Source organism: Pagrus major, chromosome 7, assembly GCF_040436345.1.
Source record: "Pagrus major chromosome 7, Pma_NU_1.0".
In the NCBI taxonomy this organism is placed as follows: Eukaryota; Metazoa; Chordata; class Actinopteri; order Spariformes; family Sparidae; genus Pagrus; species Pagrus major.
Genome location: NC_133221.1, coordinates 23,240,712 through 23,260,892, shown reverse-complemented (window position 1 = coordinate 23,260,892; position 20,181 = coordinate 23,240,712). Strand labels below are relative to the sequence as shown.

Here is a 20,181-nt window from a genome sequence, read left to right as displayed (position 1 = left end):
ATGTCGCTCACTATCTCCCCGAGCATTTTAATTCTCCACTGCAAAAAATGTTCACTTTTTATCTTTCACCCAAAAGCTGCTTCAGAAGTTTTGTAGTTGAAACTCTGCCTGAGAAAGTGTGATGGATAATATAGCTTTGTCATATAGGGCTGTGACAGTACAGATATGCGCTCACTGCAAAGTTATAATGTATGCATAGCTGCAGTTGGGCTGCTGCAGCTATGTTTGAAGTTGTCATTGGCTGCTGAGCTGCCTTCATGAGATTTATTGCTTTCCAGACAAACAGTCACCTTGTATTAAATACACTGCATGTGTTTTTGTTTTTTTCAAATGCAGTTCTTTGGTCTCAACTAATGAATTTCACAAACAATAAGCACACTAACAAGAACAGACATAGTGAACATATGCTTCTTTGGCTTTATTTACGCCTTCAGCCGCCCTGCATCTTCGCTTCACAAGACTCCACTCACAGTCTCTGGCAAAGCTCAGGTTACATTATTTTTCAGCTATTTCTGGTGCCTGGAAGAGATTACATCTGCATAATACAAGATAGGACGCCACGGTGCTGTTGGAACTACGACAGAGCCATGCAAACAAGACACATGTGGTATTGAATAACCCTGTGTTTATTCTAGATGCTGGCAACATTCTCAGATAACAGGGGTATAGAGTTGCCATGAAAGAAATGGTGATAACATGAATTTCAGGAGCATCTTACACAGATGCCAAAGGGTACCTGGGCCATCTGTATGAAACACTGAGGGGCGTGACTAAATTTCGGTATTTGACGACCTTGAAATGAGAGCCTTCTGACTACTCAGTAAGACCGAGTTGAAATATTGTTTCTGAAAGACGTGAATTTCAAGGCACCAGTTAATGAAGCAACAAGAAAGCATTTAGTTTCAAAACATTTTACGACAAGATCCAAAGCATTTTTTAAACTGGATGTTTTTTGCAGTGGGGATCTTTCCTGCGTCTTGATGCCAGAAGAGAAGATTTGTCATCTGTGCAGTAGTATCAAATAAACTAACAGTGCTTTTGATCAGGCTGTGTTAACATGGCAGCCTTGGCCTCGGCACGTCCCCCTGGCCTTGCTATGAAAAGTACCCTATTGTATGAGCAGCGGGAGGGTGTGGAAGGCTGCAGCAATATGGTTTATTAACTGTGCTGCAGTTTGAATATGATTTGTTCTTCCTTACAAAGCCTGCATGAGGAAGCCTGTTACACCATGTGAAATGAGTTATTGTAAGACTCACTGTATCGGGGTCAAATGTTGCATCAACCGAGCCAGAGTCAAGATTCTCATCTGGAAATGTGTCATTCAGTATTGCTTTATTTATTTGCACTGTATATTTGCAGGATACAAAATAAAAGAATATGCAGTAGAAATACAATAATAATACTCTTAATGCATACTGTATATTCACTGAAAAACTAATTACTGACATGGGTTTGTGTGTGTATGTGTGTGTATTTTTTAGTTTTGCCACCCTGGAGAGCAGTGGACTTCTCTTCTATAATGGACGCTTCAATGAGAAACATGACTTCATCGCCTTGGAGATCCAAGAAGGACAAGTGGTGCTCAAATATTCCACAGGTACTATATCTTTATGTTTATGTGTGATTGTGATTGTGCGTTATAGTATTCCTGTATTTATGAGGACCATGTGTTGCCACGAGGAAAAAAAGGATATGGTCAAAGGATCTGTATCCTTTATTTATGGTGTAGGATTAGAAATGGGATTAGACTAGGATACAGATTATAATTAGACATGTAGTGGGGAGGGATTAGACAACATCAGGGGTCAGACGAGCAGTAAATCGCAGTCAAAGTCTGTGCTGTGAGAAAATCTTGCAATCCTTCACTCTGATGTGAAGTTTATGCTGCAGACATGGAGAACCACCACCACCACCTTTAGAGTAATCATATCAGATTAGGCTAAATTAGATTAGATGGGAAACAAGATAAAATACAGAATACTTGGTGACTGTTTTCAACAAAATCTGGTGGTATCAGATGGTATCAGCCTTCACAATCATTAGTTACTACACCTGACCTCCCAGACATCATCAACAGGGCTAATAGCATAGCATTCACCACAGCATTCATTGAGCAGCCCTAAAAAATACCTAGCTGAATACTCTGTATAGATATACATATCTGAGTGTGTGTACTTGTATGTGTGCGCAAGTATAAGCGGGAATACAGGAAGGGACAAGAATGAATGTGAGACTAGAAACTGAAGGATGTAAGATAAAGATTGACATTATAATAATCATAATAAAATAAAAACGTATACACTTTTCTATATAGAGTGGCTTGGAAAAACAAATAAAAAGTTAACAAAAAAACGTATTTTTATTACCTGCTTGTGATTTGACACAAACTTAATCCGTCTGGCCGCAGGTGAATCATCTACTCAGGTGAGTCCCTACCTGCCGGGCGGCGTGAGCGATGGCGACTGGCATACTGTTCACATCCACTACTACAACAAGGTGGGTTTACACCTCTGTTTGTTTGTGAGTTCTAGACCATTAAGATATTTGACTTACTTTTGATCTTTCATTTTGAGTCTCTGATGTCTGTTTGATGACTTCTCCTTTGAAGTTTCATATTATTTGTTCTGTACTTCTGATGTGTCGGCAGAATAGTTTCTCTGCCAGCAGAGCACTTTGAATTGAGCTGAAGGGTTTGTGTGTTCATACTGTTATGTGGGCGTTTGCCTGTCACCATTTCATTCATGCATTTTCGCCGCACATCTCCTTTAATTTTCTTCATGTTCTCTCATTCTCCTCAGCCAGCTATACGCTATGTGAGTATGAGTGTGTGTCTGGGTGCACATACACTTCCTCCTGTCTTTGTCCTGTTTCGTTCTTTTACTCCTTCTGTCCGTCAGTTTGTCTTTCTTTCACCAGCAGACAGTAAGTCAGGAGTGAATGTGTTATCTGCTCTTACTCCATTATTTTCCGGCCCATATCCAGTTCCTGTGGTTTCTTGTCTTACTAACTCAAATGTTCCCCTTTTCTTTCTAACATGATGCGAGTAGCAGTGTAGACACTGAATATAGTCTGATGTGTTGGAAGTGTTATTTATTGGTGCGCGCAGTGATGTAAACTCTAGATTTAGTCAATGATGTATTTCTTGCATGTCTTGTGTCATTTTTGATTGTTTAGACTCTGTATTCAATCTTGTGTGTGTGTGTGTGTGTGTGTGTGTGTGTGTGTGTGTGTGTTTGTTCAGCCGAGGCGCAGTATGAGCGGCGAGGCCCAGGGTCCGTCAGATGAGAAGATTGCTGTGGTGAGCGTTGACGATTGTGATACGGCCTTGTCGCTTCGCTTTGGTACGCAGCTTGGAAATTACAGCTGCGCCGCACAGGGCAAGCAAACCAGCAGCAAGAAGTGAGTTTATCCTTCTTTCAGCTCCGCATTTTTTTTCTTCCTGTATTGATACCGGTATTTTCTATCAAGGGCTCCACACATCAGAAAAATATCAGAAAAATACCACATAGCTTGGAAATGTCAAACGTCAAATATGCAGCATGCACACCTGCAGCATGAACATCGATCCTGGCTCTAACAAGCAAAACTAGTCACGACAATCTGAAAACAACCATAGACTCTACTGCAAGTGAATTAAAGGAGTATACCATTCATTCAGATATTGTTGCACTGGTCACCTGTTTTTTACGAAAATTACCTTCCATTGCTTTAAATATAGCAAATGATTAAAAGGTAAAATGGCTGCCTACCACTTTTATCATTAATTGATACAGCCTTGTTATTGAAGCATTTGTTTTTAGTTTATGACTAAATATGTACAGTATATCACATTATTATGTAAAATGTTACATGCATACATACTTCTTGAATTAAGACTATCTTAACATAACCTATCAATACTTCCAAGGAAATGTTTTACTGTAATACCTTGGCACTGGCACCATGTAATGTAGCACAGTCTTCTGTGTCATCGCTATTCATAGGACAGTTCATCATGGAATTAATTCCATAGTTTCATGTCTTACATTTTTAATTAGCTAATGAAATAACTGACTTTAAAAAGGTAAATGTACAAATATATTCAGCTAAATCTCCAAAGTAAATGTGTTCATGAGTGCAGTAGCTTAAAGACTCTGGATCTGAGCTGTGGGGGGTGTTTACACAGGATGTGCCAACGTCTTTGCAAAGACAACTTTCATTAAACTCTATCTGTGACTGATCGGAGGCTTCACACATATTCAAAGGCAGTTTTCACTAAGTAGAAAACCAATAAAGCTGGTCAGTGTGCGCAGCAGCACACTGTCCATCTGGCAGCTTTCTGTACGTAGGATGCTAGATTACAGGCATAAAAAGACTGTTACTAATACTGTTGAGCAAGTAGTGGTAGCACTGTTATACTGAGAAATATTGGCTTTGATTAGAATGCCTGGCTACAAGCTGATAACGAGGCAAGTTTGGAACTAACTGTTACATTAGACAGCGTCCCCATTTAAAAAACACTTGAGGATGTGCACACAGCTTTGTACTATAAAACATAGTTAATGAGTGTCATTGTGTTTATAAATAGACATTTTTAGCATTTCAAAATTCCACAACCTTTTTAAACTGGCATTACACACGTGATCTGCTTTATTGTATCATTATGGAGTAAATGTTGATTGCACAATATAATGGATATAGAATAATGAAACCATCAGTATTTAGATTGGTTCCCTTTAAACCTCACAATTTTGTCTCACACTGATCTCTCAGCCATTTTCTGCCCAAGGTCCCTAATGCATGTTGACATGGCACAGAGAGAATGGTATGATCAGATGGTGGTGTGTATGTTCACAGTTTTAAATGATTAGCTTCACAGATTTAGCATTGTTTGATTCAGCATGGTCTAAAAAGACTGGTAAGCTCATCATTGTTTTAAAATTAAAAGTAACGTAGATTTAAGTACTGTAATCTGTTAAAATCCTGCTAAAAGTCTGACTGAAGCTGTTTCTGTTGGAAAGGATTTTTAGGGAATGTCAAATCAGGGTAACGAGAGCGACTGTAGAAATCCTTGGGGACCTGAGGCTTTAATGAGGCTCGGCTGTTTGACATCTTCATGCTCCTTCGTGTCTGTCTGTATCCCTCTGATGGTCTTGTTACTTGTCGGCTCACTCTGCCTGTCGTTAATGTTCATTTCTTTACATTACTCTTTGCTTCTCTCTCTCTCTCTCTCTCTCTCTCTCTCTGTCACTCTATCTCGGTCTCTCTCACCCACTGAAACTGACAGTTATAAATCCACTTTGTTGCTTTTAAGCGTTTGACCTTGTCGAAGTTTACTAGTTTTCTAGGTTTGTGTGTGTGTTTGTGTGTGTGTGTCTACCAACTAAATGTCTGCATGTACGCCAACAAGTGCATAACACACACACACACACACACACACACACACACACACACACACACACACACACACACACACACACACACACACACACACACACACACATTGAGTGAAAAAGCTGCCTGTCATAGTGTTGATGTCTGGTCTCGCCTCTGTAAGCTGTAATCACGTTGGCTGTGTTCTGTCAGCGCTAAGTGTGGCTGAGAGAAGCGGAGACAGATCAAAGAGGAAGGCCAAAGACTAACGCTTCAACACGCTCTTCCTCCCTTCCTTCTCCATCTCTCCATTAACAGCTCGCCCTCCTCTTATACCATCTTGACACCCACTTCTAATGACGCTCTCTGTTGATGTTCGCTGTAACTTGCACTTAATCTTGTGTTTGTTCAACTCCGGCGCCTTTGTCTCTCTGCCTTCCTTCAATTCATATTCCGCTGGCGTTTATTGGCTCGGCAAGTGACATGCATTGCCAAAGCGAGCTAAAAAGAAAAACCCCAACTCACATAGGAGGAAAAAACACAAAATGCTTCAAAAATGACAACACAACTGTTTGTGTCCCATAACTGTTATTTTGCTTTCCCCTACGCCTCACATTCCTCCTGTTTCTTTCCCTCCACCCATCATCCATCTCTCTTGTCATCAGCCGTTACCTCCCCTCTCTCTTGATATTTGCTGTAACTCACATTTAATCTCTTGTTTGTTCATCTTCCTCCCTGGCTGCCTCCACGTTTCCCTTTTTTCGCTGCTGTTTTTCGTCTCCTCTTTATTCCTGCAACTCTGCTTTTTTTTTTGACATTCCCTAACATCCTCCTCCTTTCATTGCTAGCTCCTGTCTCCCTTCTCCCTCTGCCTTGTCATCAACCTTTACCTCTTCTCTCCTGATATTCGCTGTTACTCATATTTAATCTCTTGTTTGTTCATCTGCCTCTCCGTCTGTCTCCTCTTCCTTCTCATCTTTTCAATTTCTCTCTTCCCCTGTTGCTTCCACTTTTACCCTCAACAACATCATCGGGATCATCTCATTTCTCCTCAACATCCCCTGTTATTTTCTGATTCTTTTTTCTTTTTATGTCTACCTCTGATGACACATTTAATCTCTGGGTTTGTTTAATCCCTTTGCGTCTCTCATACCCTCGTTCTCGTGTTTCCTCCCTTCTTGAGAGATAATCCTCCACCTTATTTACTCCTCTTTCTCTCCTCCTCTATCAGGTCTCTGGACCTGACTGGTCCACTGTTTCTGGGTGGAGTTCCCAACGTACCCGACAACTTTCCGTTTGGCACCAGGGAGTTTATCGGCTGTATGAAGGAGCTGCACATTGACAACAAGCCACTGGACTTGGCTGGATTTATCGCTAACAATGGAACGCTACCTGGTCAGCACACCTAACCATATTTCCTGCCCTAAAAACACACATTCATGATGTCCACAAATGCCATTTGACCCTAGTATTTTTAAATGAACTGATACAAATCATTGTAATTAAAGAAGCATCTCTTCATGTGTTGTGTGCTATAAACCACTTGTTAAATGTCTCCAAATGCTATAGCAAAAAGTAAAGAACATTACTTTTGATTTTGACAAAAGATAAGGTTTAAAAAAGCATCAATATCTCATCTTTGTGTATTGTTTTGCAGTCATGGGCTCATTTGGTGTAATAATTCAAGTTGAAGTACTATGTTAGAATTTTTAAATGTAACCAACAAATATTCACATTGGTAATTAAAGATAAATGTCTTTTACTTGATGTGTTAACATTCTGATTCAGCGAACCACCACATTGCGATTCATTTTATTCATCGTGGTGACATATTTTTTAAAACGTAATTGATGATGTAACTGTCTCTGTTTCTTCCTCTAGGCTGCAGCGCCAAGCTCACATTCTGTAAGTCCAACCCATGTCAGAACGGAGGAACCTGCAGCGTGAGCTGGGAGACTTTCTCATGCGACTGTCCCCTCGGATACGGAGGGAAAGACTGCAGCCACGGTGAGACTTTATTTTGTTATCCTGTGCTCAAACATGCTGCTTTCAGAAAAAAACAGTAACCTTTAGGAATGTCATATTTATGGTGCCATTTTAATAGAATTATCAGAAACAAGTGAGACCATGGCTGAGATAATTGGCAATTTGTGCCTGGTGCCGGTGGCCATGAGAGTGATCATGTTTTAAGAAATGCAGCAAAACAACTTTGATCCTTTAGTGGCCTTTATTGGTCAGCAGTAATTATATGAATGCCTCATTAATTAGTGAATAATTCACTGATAGTAGAACGCTTTAGGTAAAACCCTTGAACTAGTTCTTTGTTATTAACATGCTGGTTAAATGGCTGTTTTAATGGGCTGTTCCATAGTTTAAAACCTCGGTAGCTCAGATTCAGAAGTGCTTTGTCAATTATACCTTCAGATTAATGCCTCAAACGTCACGTCAGCATTTTTCCAGTACTAATTCCATATTTTATGCTGAGCCATAACAGCTGTAGGCTCTTAGAGTGTGAGTAAAGTGAGTATATAAGAGGAATGCATCTTCATGGATGGATGGATGGATGGATGGACTGATGTTTGAGTGAGTGACTGTGGTAAAGGTATTGACCAAAGGAAAGAGGGGAAATAGATGACTCACTTTCACTTGGAACACTTACTGGAAACTGCAGTGCAACACACTATTATGTGAGCTACTTCTTACACACTGGATATCAGGCTTCAGTCCTGTATGTAACTGGACCTAGATAAACCCTGTGTGATTCCCAACATGTAAGTGGACCTTCTGTGGCCCAGGTGGACACAAGATAACAGTTTTACTATTTTATATTTACTGACATGACTTGATTGCAAGCACTGATGGTTAACCTTTTAAGGAAAATCTTGTCACCAAAGGCACTTTTGGGTCCTGATTAAATTATTTTTAATAATCATTTATTGGCCTATTCTCGATAGTCGACAGTAGAGTGAAAAGAGGGAATGATGGGAGAGAGAGATTGGGAATGACTTGCAACAAACGCAGTGCTGTGTCCTTTTTAATGGTTAGCATTCTTTTTCAAACAGATTAGGTGGTGTAGTTAATAGTCTGACATAAACCACTGCCTAGCAACCGGACTGTTGTTCTAGCGAGATCAACATCATTAGCATGGATAGTGATAGCTTAGATATTAGCATGGGTAGCGATAGCGGTCACTCTAACATAAGGTTGGTATTGGGGAGCTGCAGAGTTATTCATGGCCAAACTGTAACCTGTACCGAGACTAAACTTCACTGCTGAATTTTCCCTCTGCTCCGATCAACAACATATGTCTGCTTTAAGCGCAGCCATCGTTGCTCTCTCTCTCTTGCTACATACTGCCCAATTCCTTAAAGGAGCCACGCTACTCTTGTAACACTTTTATACGGTTAAGCCAATGGGTGGCATTTTGAGAGCCTCTGCCAGTGTTCCTGCGGCTTCTCAAACTGTCTTCTCAGTGTGCCTACGAAAGCTCGGAGGCTGATGTATGAATCGCAGATGTAATTTAGTCATGAATTACTGTTCCGTTTTAGCAACGGCCTTCATTTTTTAAAATTTGAGCACAAAATTAACAGTGAACTGTGTGGCTCAATAACATTATCACGAAATGAAATATCATAAAAATGCCAAAATACACTGGGAGTGGAGCTTTAATCAGTAGGCCACCAGTGCAGTGTAAAAATATTTGTCCCTTTGTGCTTAAAAACTTTCTCTCACCTTCCACCTCAGTGATGCCACACCCCCATCGCTTCCTGGGTAACAGCGCCCTCTGGTGGGACCTGAAGAACGACGTTACCATCTCCACGCCCTGGTACCTCGGCCTGGTGTTCAGGACCAGAGTGCGAGAGGGGACGTTGCTGCAGGTTCAGGCCGGCCAGTACACCAGCCTACTCTTTCAGGTGCGCACACACATGTTAAGCAATGCAACGGATTTGTGATAGTTTTATGTTAGCAAATTAGACCATGGCTTAGACAGTTGTCGACTCACACCGGGGGCTATTGTATTTAAAAGACCATGTTTCCCATCAACCTGTTGAAGAGGCACTCTTCAAAGAGCGCCCCCTCTCCTTCTTTGACTGGTGGCTTTTCTTTCTGGCTCTGCTGAAGAGGATAAACATAGCAGTCTTTATCCTCATCTGTATTTCTTTTCACCTGTCTCTCAGCATTGCCACAGGCTCAGAAAGCTTTAGCTGCTATTAAGCTAAAATGTAAATGGAAACACCTTCTTCCTCTTTTGTAACATAAACAATCTGATGTTGTGCTTTAAATCAGTTCTGCATATTTTAAGCCAGATCTCAGCAGGTATCACAAGGTTTGAATAATGTGTGGGCTGCTAAATGTGTTCCTTTGCGTTACCTTGAATATGAGAATTATACTCACTTCTCATGGTTAATGTTGTTGTGTTTAGTGTTTTAATGGCACATTATCATCTTTTATATATATATATATGTATATATATATATATATGTGTGAATGTCAAATGATAGTTTTGTCCTTGAAGTTATTTACAGTTTACATTTCTAATGCTGAATTCAAAGACAGCATTGAATTAGCAGCATCTTGGCAGGAGTTTAGTCAAGATGTTGGATTTCACCCCCTTGTGTTTACCTACATGCTTGTGTTCCTCCATCGCTCTCAGGTGATAAATGGTCAGTTGGTGTTCTCGGTGACCCGTGGTTCGACCAGACCGGTGCGTTTGCGGTTGGATCAGGTTCAGGTGGCAGACGGCCGGTGGCACGACCTCCAACTGGAGCTGCGAGACGTTCGCAGTGGCCGCGAGACACGTTACGTCGCCACGCTACGGCTTGACTTTGGACTTTATCAGGTAATAGACACGACACAATCCTTGTGTTTGCAGGACTTAACGTTCCAGCAATAAGGACACAATTTTATAAGCATGTTGATACAATGGAGCGTTAAGTTTAAGTCCTTAAAAAGTATTAAAATGCTGGAAATGCAGTTATTAGAAGTCTGCTTTGTCCTGCAGGCAAATAGCTTCAAATAAATAACAAGGTTTTAATCATATCTGATTTGCTAAATCAATACGACTTAATTCCCTTAACAATCGATTTTCTGGTATCCTCTTTTTCTAACCTTGATTGACTGTGTTCAGTTTTTTCCAGCTCTAATTCTTAGATTTTTAATTTGGCTTTTTGAAATCTGCAGATAGTTTAATGGACAACATTTTTCAGTCTAACTAGTAAAAATCTCTAATTGGAATTGTAAAGCATTTACTGTGAATGAAGGCAGTAAATCCTTTTTAATATCCTCTCATCTGAAATGTCTACACATACACATACTGACTTCAACCTCATTTCCTGCTATGAGCCAGTACGGTGAAGTAGAACACTGCAAAATATTAGAAAATTACTAAATCATATCAAAGTAGGAAGTCTGCACATGGCATGGAATAATCCCTCAGAAAATCTCAGAAAATTCATCTGGATTTCAGAAAAATCTTGAAACAAGTACATTTCCATTAGAAATCAGTGACTTTATCACAGCTAATTGCCACTACTGACTTGCTTCGAGAAATGTATGAGTTCAACACACATTAAAAATGAATTCTGACCTTTGCCTGTTTGGGATTAGCTGGAGGATAAACTTTTTTGTACAATATTATCCTGATGTCTTTTGCAGCTGTCTTCCACATAATGTATCTGCACTCAGACGTCATCAGCGATACTGTCGGCTCTCTCCTGTAGTCTAAGTACACTGAAATGTTGCAAATTAAATGTTGAATCACATTATAATAAATAAAAATAATAGGGAGACAGTGGTATATATACATATACAGTATACATTCACACTTTCTCATACACACACACACACACACACACACACACACACACACACACACACACACACACCCTGGATGGCTTCAGGCTGTCAAAAATGTTGGCTGTTAATCCTAGTATCACTAATCTGTAGTGAGTTAATATGTCAAATCCAACTGGAGGATGTGTGTGTGTGCGTATGGTTATGTATGAGGTATGTACATATGTGACAGTACACAATTTCACACTCTATCTCCTTGTTTTTTTTTTTTGTTTTTTTAAGCAAAACAGCTTAGTTTGTTTTGTTTCATGTTGATTTGATTCTTAAATCATCTGCCAGCAAGTGATGTCTTTCATCTTTTAATTGTAGTTCATCAGGATATTCTTCAGTGAAGTGCGTCAAGTAACATGCTGAGTAAATGGTGTAGAAAACATTTTAAAATAACAAAATTATTAAACATCGTAGCTGCCAATTATACAGTAATTACCTTTGAAATTGTTTGGCATGTTGGCAGCTATTGTCAGCCAGATCTCACCCTCCATTTTTGCACCTTCCACTGTGGCTGAAACGGTGATAAATGGGGCTCATTGATTTCCTTTTCAGGGGTGTTTTGCGAGCTAAGTTGCCTGTCAACGTTGCTTCACAACCCTGTCAGTGTTATCAGTAGAGCATTGACCTTCTCCATAGTGATTGTATGTTATTGTTTTCTTTTATTTAATAAAGTCAGTCATTCACTCTGCAGCTCTAAATCATTTTAGATTTCATGTTCACTCCCTCCTTTGTTCCCATTGACTGACATAAGCACCATTATGACCCAACTACTAGGTGATATTGTGTTAAATGAAAATATAGCAGAATAATGACTTCCAGGAGGTGATCAAACAAATAGAAAAAATCAATAATGTTTTTTTTTGTTCTGGTTTAAGCTAATACAATTTGAATCTCTCATTGTATATATTTGCACAAACCTTTGTGGCTGATCATATCCTCTCATTTTCTCATTCCTGTTGTCTACTTTGATATTTCCACATCAAATAAATTACAGAGTTCTTCTACGTGGTCAAATAATGATATTCAAATGTACTCCCTGTGTATCTTTGTTCAGGTACTCAGTTTGCATACAGCTATTAATAATATTAATCTTTGCCCTTCCTGTCTCCATCTGTCCCCTCACCTCTCTCCCTCTTTCTCCCCCCATTAGGGAACTGTGATAGTGGGAAATGAGATTCATGGTTTGAAGGTGAAACATCTGCATGTGGGAGGAGTGCTGGGCTCCGGAGAGGTTCAGAATGGGATAAGAGGATGCATACAGGTAAAGATGGATGAATGGAATATTTAATCTTTATTGATGGATGGTTGGAGGGAAGTTGGGCACATAAGAGATGGAAATGTGCTAGAAGTGGTAAAGACATATTTCAATAAATGATTAAGCAGCCTATTGTCTTTTTTTATATAAACCTCTCTGTCTCTCTCTACAGGGCGTCCGGTTGGGTGTTCGGCCTGATTCCCCTCCCCTGCCCCGCCCATCAAAAGCTGTCAAAGTAGAGACTGGCTGTAATGTCGGCAACCCCTGCGTCTCATCTCCTTGCCCCTCCCATAGCCGCTGTTCTGACCAATGGGAGCGGCACACCTGTGTCTGCGAACCTGGTGAGTGAACACAGAGATGTTGCTGGTATTTTAGACAGGAACTGGGAAATTGGCATGTGATATTATGAGGCTCTCTAAAAGCTAGTTGAGAGATTGACTTCTTGTTCAGGAAGAATTGATTGTTTTATTCCCATTTATGTAACTTATTACTTATGTAACTAATTATGTTACTAATGTGGCTGTGTAATATACAACGAGAAATAAAGGAGGGATGCTGCTGGGCTGTGGCATAGCAATGGCAATGAATTAGGTTAATAACAGTGACTGATAAGAAGCTGTATAATTGTAGGTAAAAAAAGATGTGTTGTTAACCTTCAAGCCATGCTAGCTCCTGCAGATTATTCTCACAATACACAGGCCACACTATTTATGTTATCCTGTCTGCCTCTCTCCACTGTGCCAGAGTAAATTGTGCTGTGTCAGTTCTGGTCTAATTGACCGTTAGTCATACGGTACTCTCTGGATAATAATATTTTAATTGTTGTGTGAATGACTCTGTGAACCTGTGTTTCAATACCAGTCTGAAAAAACTATGTTCCTTCACTGATTTTGCCAGTTAAAAACACTTCATTCATGGAAAGTTCCTAAATTGTGCTGAAATGTAAACTATTATATACTTAGTCATTTTAACAACACCAACAGAAAATTTGATCTGGACGTTTAATTGGCTAAACAATCCATTGCTTAATAAATCGGTAATTGACAATAGAAATGACTTGTCAGTGGCAGCCCCATCACCATGTGAGGCTTTATAAGTTAAAGACTTTTAAAGACTTTTCAAGATTTTAAACCTGGGAGCAATTTGCATGTCTGCTAATCTCTTGCATCTCATCGTGTTCTGACTTTGCCAGTGAATGCATGAAATAAACTGGCCAAGTGACACAGCCAGGAACGATTTTCCACTTCAGTCACGCTAGTTCAATTGAATATGTGCTAACCTTTGCACCAGGGAAACGGTCCTAATATTTTGAACACTCTGGCCATTAGATGTGAGAGAAAAGAGAATGTGTGTGGGGAGAAGGTGAAAGAAGCCAGCTGACTCAAAGGGAGACAAAAAGGGAATAATTATAACATTGCTATATCTGCGTAGGTGTCTGCCAATGCTCTAACTGGGTTAAACAGATATTTGGGAATGCATAATGAGTTCTCATCCACTGAGAGAAGGAGACTGACTGCAGGCTAACTTCCAAAATCTCCTTAGTCAGGTGAATATAATGAGGCAGAATTAATGTGGAGGAGAAACGGCCTGATTAAAAGAGGAGTGGAGAAGTAAAGGAAGAGCGGAGGATAAACATACTCTGTACAGACAGAAGTAATGAGAGGAAGAGAAGACAAAGAGAACAATAGAAAGATGAAAAAGATTCAGAAGAGGAACTAAGAAACTGGAAATGTTAATTATTAATGAAGAGAAAGAGGCGGGTGATAGAAATAGCGTAATATAAACACTCACAAGTTTTGCGGCAAGAGGAAAGAAGAGAAGAAATAGGGTGCAAGGAAGTCGATCCAAACAGCCTGAAAACAATGGTGACACGTTTGGGAATAAATGCACACAAAACTGACATATACTATATGCGTACAGAGTCACACAAATAATACACGTTAGAGAACATTAAGATGACAGATGCACACACAGCAAAGGATGAGGATATCTGATGTTTAGTTGGAGCTTTATTAGCGGCTCCTGATGCAACAGCTGCAGTTCAGTTTAGAGAAGAGAAGAGGGATAAGAACAAGAGTAGGAAATTAAGAGAAAGCGAACCATATGAAAGAGAGAAAGAGAGTCCTCACCCTGACCTAACTTACCTTTAAGCTGCCTTTAACTCCCGCTCTCACCCAAGCATACAGCAGATACTCTGCGGCTTTATATCTACATTGTATCTGCTGAGGCCGAACTGCTGTCGCTGCCCTCACTGGTTTGATGGGCGACGTAACTTTACAAGTTTATCGTCCCGCTGAGGTCTAACGATCAACAATCAGCATAAGCTGCAGTCTCATGATTATGCTCTGTCTCTGCATGGATGCAGAACTTCCACGTCCACATCGTTGTGCATCTCATGATGTTGAAATTGTAACGCCTCTAAATTTCATGGCCTTCTCACTAGTCATCCTACTTTTCCAGCTCAGCTAGTCTTACAAATAGCAGAAAACAATGCAGAAAAGACAGAGGTAACAGTGCATTTTAATTACAAATAGTTTTAAAAGTTATTAACACTTCAAGCCAGTGATGCAACATAGAACCGCATTGATTTTTACAACACAAAAGAAACGAGAGAAATGATGGCCCTCCACTCTCTTCATTGTTGTCCTTTTGAATATTTTCTGCTTTTGGCTAAAGTAATTTAGTTTCAACCATGTAGACTTGATTGAGGTTTTTGTCTGTGAAGGCCTCAGTGGTTGAAACTCACAGGAAACTGGAAATCAAAACATTTTGACCTCACTGCATTTCACTTGAATTGAAGTGCAGAATAAGAAACGGTTTTATGTTTCAGCCACAAACAGCATTGCAAGTCAAGGCGTCGTTGCTCAGTAAGGCAAAGCTGCTTCAGTGTTTCTTTCTACTACTTTTATTCAAATGTGAGTCAGTGACTTGTGGTATGTGTCAGCCACAAAAGTATGTGAGTAAGGTAAGACTACCTCAGCACTAAAGTTGACTCAGTCACACCTCTGTGACCAAACAACTCAACTTAATTTGTCCTACTGCCATGGGCTGCTACCTCAGTCTCAACTTCCAGATGTTAGGAGAGAAATCAAAGGAAAGTTTTTCAAGAAAGAAAAGTTTGGAAACGAGAGCATGAGATTAAAACGGAGGTAGAGGGGGTGAAAGAGTGAGAGTGTGTATTAATGTGGAGGATGAAGCTTGTTAAAGTTGGAGAGCCTCAGGCCTGACAGTATGGGAGAGGAAGCAGAGAGGCGCTGCCATCCCTGTAGCATCCTGCACCAGCCCGGGAGCTAATGCTAACACCTTATTAACATGGAGCGAAGACGGTTCACTCGCACACACTGACACCTTCACACATAAACACAAGCACAAACACACACAGCAAGTGCACAAACTTCATATGCGTGCACTTATTTACTGTAAACACACACACATTCTCTCATTATCATTATCTTTCATCAGCACAATGAGCATTAAAAATGGAGACTGCTTTACAATGAATGGTGCTTAGAGACAAATCAAATCAAAGTTTAATAACAGCAGAGAGAGGAAAAAAAAGAAAAGAGAGGTGCACTCTAAATAATTCCCTTTCATGGGTGTGTTTGTGTGTGTGTGGTTTGGGCTGGTGCTGAAAGTACACCAATGGCTCTCTCAGAGAACTGACAGCACCTATGCTTCGTGCCTTCTGGAAAACACAACAGCACTTACACACACACACACACACACACACAGACACACACACACACACACGCTGAGAGAAGGTTCTGCATGACAAAGCACAGAGACATCTGCTCTCATCTCTTCACTGTGTGTTTGTGAGTCAGTATACAGTATGTCAGCCTGTGTGTGTGTGTCTGTGTGTATTTACGTGACAGTTGCTGCCAGGCTAACTCAGTGCAGTGAAAAACTGAATTTAATATGATAAATTACAGCCACATTGATTTATGTCTGCTTGAGTTCCCTGAGCTGTTTAAAAACCAACTCGATCACATGTAGAAAACATATGTTCGGGGTTTGAAACAGGAAGTCTCATAACCGCTTTCACTGTAATAATGAGACATTTATCTTCTTTTGTGAAGACATTTCACTAGTGATTGAAGACAACAAATGCCACAATGTTCTTTCTGCAGATGGAGAAAAGTGCATTATACGAGACTGTTGTTCTTGGGTGTGGCGTGCAGCTGCAGTATATTAAGCTCGGACCCTCTGGGAGAAAGAGGGAGAGATTTATGAGTTTCAGGCTGTGTTTCCTGTGTCCTGACCTACAGTAGATGCCAGATCCTCAAGGTGCTGAATCAGGGCAAAGTTGACAAATGACTTCAAGCCTAGGGATGTCATTTATTGATCAGGTTTGATATAAAAACTAGAAGTGTGCAGGTATTTGGCACTGTTGAATGAAAGGTGTACTGTGTATATAGAGTTTTTTTGCAAACATGGAAAATCTGCTATTTGAAGAAAGCTTTACCTGCTTGGCTGATTACTCAGTGTACACTTGACACGGATCAAGTTTCTCTGTTTATTATTGGTCCTCACGGTTAGCCTGACCAAAATAATTGCATTTCATTCATTATCCTAATAATCATGAAAATGTTCTAAAAAGAAACATTTTTTTCATTGCATCAAAGATGGGACACACATCATTTTTTTTGGGAACATCCTGTAATAGTGAAAAACACTAAAATTGTTCAGAGAACAGAGCTGGATTGTGGTCACGGAGATCGGATTGCAAATTGGAGGTTGGTGGTCCCCAGGACAGATGTCTTCTTCTGGCAGGGTCTGCAGGTGTGCACCTCATCTCCCTATCCTTAATTCGGTTTTGAAATCCATAGTATTTCCACACATCTGATTTAACTAATTTTTGTGGAGTATACAATGGAATTTAACATGACCAACCTATTCTGTTTTTTATTACGATCCACAATAAAATCCTATATTGTCCCATCCATGGTTCAGACATACATGAGAAAGCTTTTTCCTGTTGGAGATTCAAATTATTTAGAGTCAAACCCACCCAAGCTCTAGACATATTTAAATTGTCTAGCGAATTTGTATTGAACTTTTGAAATGTTGCAAAACTGAAAAAGCGAAGGATCTGTGAATTAGATGCATTTCCATCAACTGGTTTTGCAAATGAAATAGGCTCCACAAAGCTTAGTTGTGTCAGAAGTTGGTGGTATAGGCTATGTTACGCATGGTTGTGATAAAGTAGAAGAAGTAAATGTTGCAAACCTGAAACAAAACTGACAAACTGTTTGTTGACAGACAATTAATCTTTCAAAGAAGGAGAAGATGAAGACATCTTCAGGAACTTCTTTAAATTTAGTGTGTTATGGGAATATCTGGGAAGATACTGAAAACAGTTCCTTTTCTGAAAAATACAAAAACACCACAAGTGAGCGTAAAAACTGTCTTACAGATTGATTGAAGTGTTTTTAAACAACCCACTTTACTGATCCCTGGACTTGTTGTATTGTTTGATCCTTTGTTTGAAACCCACTGATTATTAACTTAAATAATATTTACAAAAACAACAAAAAATGTCGTACTCAGTGGTGAGGAAATAATTAGAAATGAATTGATCTTAAAGCTGCATTAAACCCTGGCTTCCCAATAGCAGAAGAACACATCCAGCAGACACAGCGAACAAATAGTGTTGATTTGGAGACGTATTTGTGGCCCACGGATAAATGTAAGCTTATTATTCACTCTCCATTTTGCTCAGGTTTGGTCTACAGCAAGTTCTGAGAAAAACGCCCTCCTACTTAGCAGCTACATGTTCCATTTACTCACTCTGCTTGACTCCCAGTTGGTGCTGGGCAGGTAGCATACAGTGGGTTTATTAGAGCTTTTAAGCCGAAGACCACTGCCTGCTGTTGCTGCAATGAGGTTGATTAAAGCGGTGAGGCAGAATCATACAGTAAATGTGCCGTAAAAACATAACAATGATGGAAAAAAGCCCAAAAGCTCTTAAAAGTCTGTAGTTGGATGATCATTTTATGTGGTTCATCACTGTTAACACATCACTGGAGTCATTGAACTCATCGTTCATTGATATCATTCTGTTTTTACACACACACTTTTTTATGGGGATACTTCTGACATGTACAATCTTTCCACTGTCAGAAAGAAGATAGTTGGATACACAGAGGATGAATGCATGGCTCAGTGAACAGATGACTCATCTTTCTTGTCCTGATCGCAGTGTTGTGGAGAAGTCAAGCTGATGTTGTGTTACAATAAAGTGTCTAAAGCCAGACGTGAAGCTGTGAGTCACCCTGGATGTTTGTACAGCTCAAGAGACAAAACTTTTTATAAGAAAAACTCCTGGACCCCGAATGTGAAAGATAAAAACCTACACACATGCACACACACACATATTACAGCTCTTTGTTCTCAGGCCTCTCTCTCTCCCCTTTCTCCCCCTCATATTGTTGTGACAAGGCCAGTGTCATTATAAACGTCTGAAAACAGCCAAGGCTGTCGTAGCCTCTCTCTGTCAGTTGCCATGGTGAAAGTGTGAAGATGTATAGGGCTGATAGAAGAGGACTGAGTTGTGTGTGTGTGTGTGTGTGTGTGTGTGTGTGTGTGTGTGTGTGTGTGTGTGTGTGTGTGTGTGTGTGTGTGTGTGTGTTTGTGAGTGAGTGATAGAGGGAGAGAGAAAGTGACAGACATGGAGAACAAGAGTTGGAGATGGAGAGTGGGGGGATCTTGAGAAAAACAAATAAGAGACAGAACGCTGCCTCTGTTTGTGTATTTGTGTGTGCATGACTGTGTGTATGTGATCCTATAATCACACCTGTGTGCGCTTGTATGTGAAATAATAATAATAATTGGAAACTGAACAATAACATTTTCAAGGGAAGGGAGGAAGATAAAGACAAGGTCGATGAAATGAAAATAGCTGTGTGAAGGTTTGAGGCGGGAAAAAAAGCAAGGCCGGTGTGTGTGTGTGTGTGTGTGTGTGTGTGTGTGTGTGTGTGTGTGTGTGTTTTCTTCAAATTACAGTACAGTAGGTTTGTACTTTCACAAAAAGCAGAATAAGCTGGAGAGAAAGAGAGATTAAAAGAAAAGGAGTCATCGCAGACCTTGTGTGTGTCGAAAGCAGCAGGCAAGGCCACGGGATTCAAAGCAAAGTGGTTTCTGTATTTCTATAGACGAGCACAAGAAAGCAGACCTCTCACGCATTTGTCAGCTCCAGAGGGAGGAATGCAGACCTCAACAAGCTGCACACACACTTCAGTCACACTTCAATCTATACAGACGTCGTTCTTTTCAGTGCTGTTAAATTAAAAAGGCAGCCTGAAAGCAGAACACGTTCTGGCTGAAAGAGGGGAGGTGATTGTATGTGAGGCAGAGAGTTTTGTTGGTTGAAAGTCAGAGGGATCAGTGAGACGCTTCGGGCAAAATGTCATATCTTGTAGATCACATTGTTTTCTGTTTTCCACTTGATGGTTCTTTTTGATATGAATATTAACATTTTGTCTTGGAGCTGTTGTGAGAATTGAGAGTTTGTTTGTACTTTGTCAAAAGACTGTATTTAAAACACATGTTGCTTTTTCTGACACATGTTGACAAATGCTGAACATAAACCACACGTTTCACCACTGAGCTGTCTCTTCACATTAGCCACAGAGGTAATGCTAACATGCAGCAAATGTAAAGAAAAACTTCTCATAGAAAAGCCATCACAGGCTTTCATGTTTTTATGCAACCTTTTTTGAGATAATTGA

The 20,181-nt window shown here is 40.1% G+C and overlaps 1 protein-coding gene across 1 annotated transcript in view; it reads left to right on the top strand.

Annotated features, from left to right (window-relative positions):
• Window positions 1–20,181, top strand: part of celsr3 (cadherin, EGF LAG seven-pass G-type receptor 3) — a 108,371-nt gene that overhangs the window by 52,392 nt on the left and 35,798 nt on the right. Inside the window, exons 5-14 of the mRNA XM_073469526.1 lie at window positions 1,482–1,597; window positions 2,408–2,496; window positions 2,799–2,813; window positions 3,242–3,399; window positions 6,584–6,747; window positions 7,234–7,359; window positions 9,097–9,266; window positions 10,007–10,192; window positions 12,347–12,457; window positions 12,624–12,792. Of these exons, the coding sequence (XP_073325627.1) occupies window positions 1,482–1,597; window positions 2,408–2,496; window positions 2,799–2,813; window positions 3,242–3,399; window positions 6,584–6,747; window positions 7,234–7,359; window positions 9,097–9,266; window positions 10,007–10,192; window positions 12,347–12,457; window positions 12,624–12,792 (1,304 nt within the window). The remainder of the gene's footprint in view (window positions 1–1,481; window positions 1,598–2,407; window positions 2,497–2,798; window positions 2,814–3,241; window positions 3,400–6,583; window positions 6,748–7,233; window positions 7,360–9,096; window positions 9,267–10,006; window positions 10,193–12,346; window positions 12,458–12,623; window positions 12,793–20,181) is intronic.